Genomic DNA, 2109 nt, shown 5'->3' on the forward strand with positions numbered 1-2109 from the left:
TTCTCAAAAAGAACAAAAAGGTCAATTCATGTTGAGAATGATATGAGCATAATTTCCGACCACATTATTTACCCTGTGCTCTGTGCAAACAATGCCCACATATATTTCCATTTTGGATTCGAAGCTTAGTCATGATTCTCGTAAAATTTATTTTTAATCGAAAATCGAACTAGACTTAATGGGACGCATAATTATGGAGAAGCACCGGCAGTGAAAATACTCGAATATACTTCCTTTAGCTTTTGAATCGGAAAAAAGGCCTTTCGATTTTCAGAATTTGAATATTCAGATTTTTTTTTTTTTTTTTTTATGTTTCATCCACATTCTTCTCTGTCTAGTCTCGTTCCATCCAAATATCACAAGTAAGAATTTTGCAACGAAAAATTCTCTGTTACGCATCTAATCAAAGAATTGCTCATCCATTAAAATCGAAAGTGCACAAAAAGAAAAAAATTATGGAACAATTCGGTCAATTGAAGAATGGAAAAAATACAACAATTGCTAACAGATAAGATTACAGCTGAATTATTCCAATGTTAACTAACACATATCTACATCCTGTTTTCTACTTGGTCAATATCCCTTCTTGAGCAGGCTGAGGAGCTTCAATTTATCACAACTACAAACTTGCTCAAGACTTATTTTCCCTTCTTTCGACGAACCTTTTAGGTGGTTCCTGTTCCTGTTCTTTCCGGCTTTCCCAATTGCTTTCAAGAAAGATCAGATGCTGCAACTCAACTTGCAGCTAAACACTTTGAAATCACCCGACCTTCCAATTCTCGACGGGAAACATCTCACATGCCTCCATTCTCATGAAGAGTTACAGCAAGTAGTTAAACAACACTCTAAAACTGTCAACAATCAACAAATTGACCGAACAGATCACCTACGCCATAGCCGTCTCTTGCATACACCGCATACTGAGCTGCGACACAAGCCTGTCGAGTGCGTCTGTCATCCATTTGTGCTGGCAACCTTCCCTTGCCTCGGCCACCGAGACCCACTTCCTGTTCCTCACATTCATCTCGGGCCACATAGGCAGTTCGTTTGTGACATTGAGTGCATACATCACTCCCTCGTAAACAATATTGTACCGTTTGCTGATGTAATTCCAACAGCCAAGTCGTGCTTGTAGGATTCCACGGACACCGGCTTCTTCGATTGCTTCACGGGCAACCGCTTGGTCTATTGTTTCATCCTCTTCCCATCCTCCCTGTTGATTAACAATAACAATTGTAATTAGATAAATTTGATAATCAATCAATATAAGTCAATTAAGAAGCAATTCAGTTTTATTTTTATTTGGAGTAAAATGTGGAGATTTTTTTTACCTTAGGAAACATCATGCCATGCCCCTTTTGTGAGCTGATAACAAGCACCTCGATGGTTTCATCAATGCGGCTACCAATTGGCTCTCCTTCTTTGAGCTTGTAAGGGATACACCTGTTATCAAATAAAATCCAATCAATATATGCTCAAATTCTACAAATTGGGAATGAATTTTAACGGTTATAAGTAGGTGTTGAGTACTGACCCGACAACAAGCCTGCCGCCAGACTTGGTTTTCCTCTGGAGCTCTCTGCCTTGACGAGATACCATGCAAACCATTTTCTCTCTCTCTAACTTTGAATGACAATCTCTTTTAAAAACTAGGGATCGCTTCCTCTTCGACCGTACTTGCTACTTTCCCTTAATCAACTGGGAACGGTGTTGATTATAAATAAACTAATTCCGCTTCCTGACTAAAAGGGTTCGGATGGGCACGAAAATGTAAGGAAAAAACAAACAGCACAGATAGGCTCCAAAATTAGAAATAAGAAAAGGACTAAAGACGAGCAGATTAGCAAGAAGAACTCTGCGAATTTGTTACTTCTTTCTGTTTTGAGAATTGGTTCACTTTGTAAGTTGCAACTAATTAATGGGGCTCTGAAAGCTTGGAATGAAATGGGGCCAGTTATATAGAGTTTGAGAAACGAGAGATGCATAAAAGAGCGAGGCGTTAGAGATAAAGCGCGTTGGCAAGCGGAGCCGACCTTTCGCTGTGCTTTCTTTTGGGGAATGCTAACGGCGCTACAACCGCGGTGACGGCGACACCTAGGCGCGTTTTTC

At 39.8% G+C, this 2109-nt stretch overlaps 1 protein-coding gene across 1 annotated transcript; it reads right to left on the reverse strand.

Annotated features, from left to right (window-relative positions):
• Positions 1-403: 403 nt before the first annotated feature.
• Positions 404-1745, reverse strand: LOC144555760 (nudix hydrolase 17, mitochondrial-like). Its single transcript, XM_078304181.1, has 3 exons — positions 1535-1745; positions 1332-1443; positions 404-1213 (listed from the first exon to the last, which is right to left on the reverse strand). The coding sequence occupies exons 1-3, from the start codon at positions 1606-1608 to the stop codon at positions 887-889; spliced, it is 513 nt and encodes a 170-aa protein (XP_078160307.1). The 5' UTR covers positions 1609-1745; the 3' UTR covers positions 404-886.
• Positions 1746-2109: the final 364 nt, after the last annotated feature.

This window comes from Carex rostrata, chromosome 6 (assembly GCF_964058835.1).
Source record: "Carex rostrata chromosome 6, lpCarRost1.2, whole genome shotgun sequence".
In the NCBI taxonomy this organism is placed as follows: Eukaryota; Viridiplantae; Streptophyta; class Magnoliopsida; order Poales; family Cyperaceae; genus Carex; species Carex rostrata.

Excerpts from the sequence above, each read along its gene's own strand:
- LOC144555760 (XM_078304181.1), bottom strand. The coding sequence starts at position 1,608 with ATGGTTTGCATGGTATCTCGTCAAGGCAGAGAGCTCCAGAGGAAAACC. Across the intron at positions 1,444-1,534 it reads GGCGGCAGGCTTGTTGTCGG|GTGTATCCCTTACAAGCTCA; the intron begins GTCAGTACTCAA and ends ATTTGATAACAG. Across the intron at positions 1,214-1,331 it reads ATGGCATGATGTTTCCTAAG|GGAGGATGGGAAGAGGATGA; the intron begins GTAAAAAAAATC and ends GTTAATCAACAG.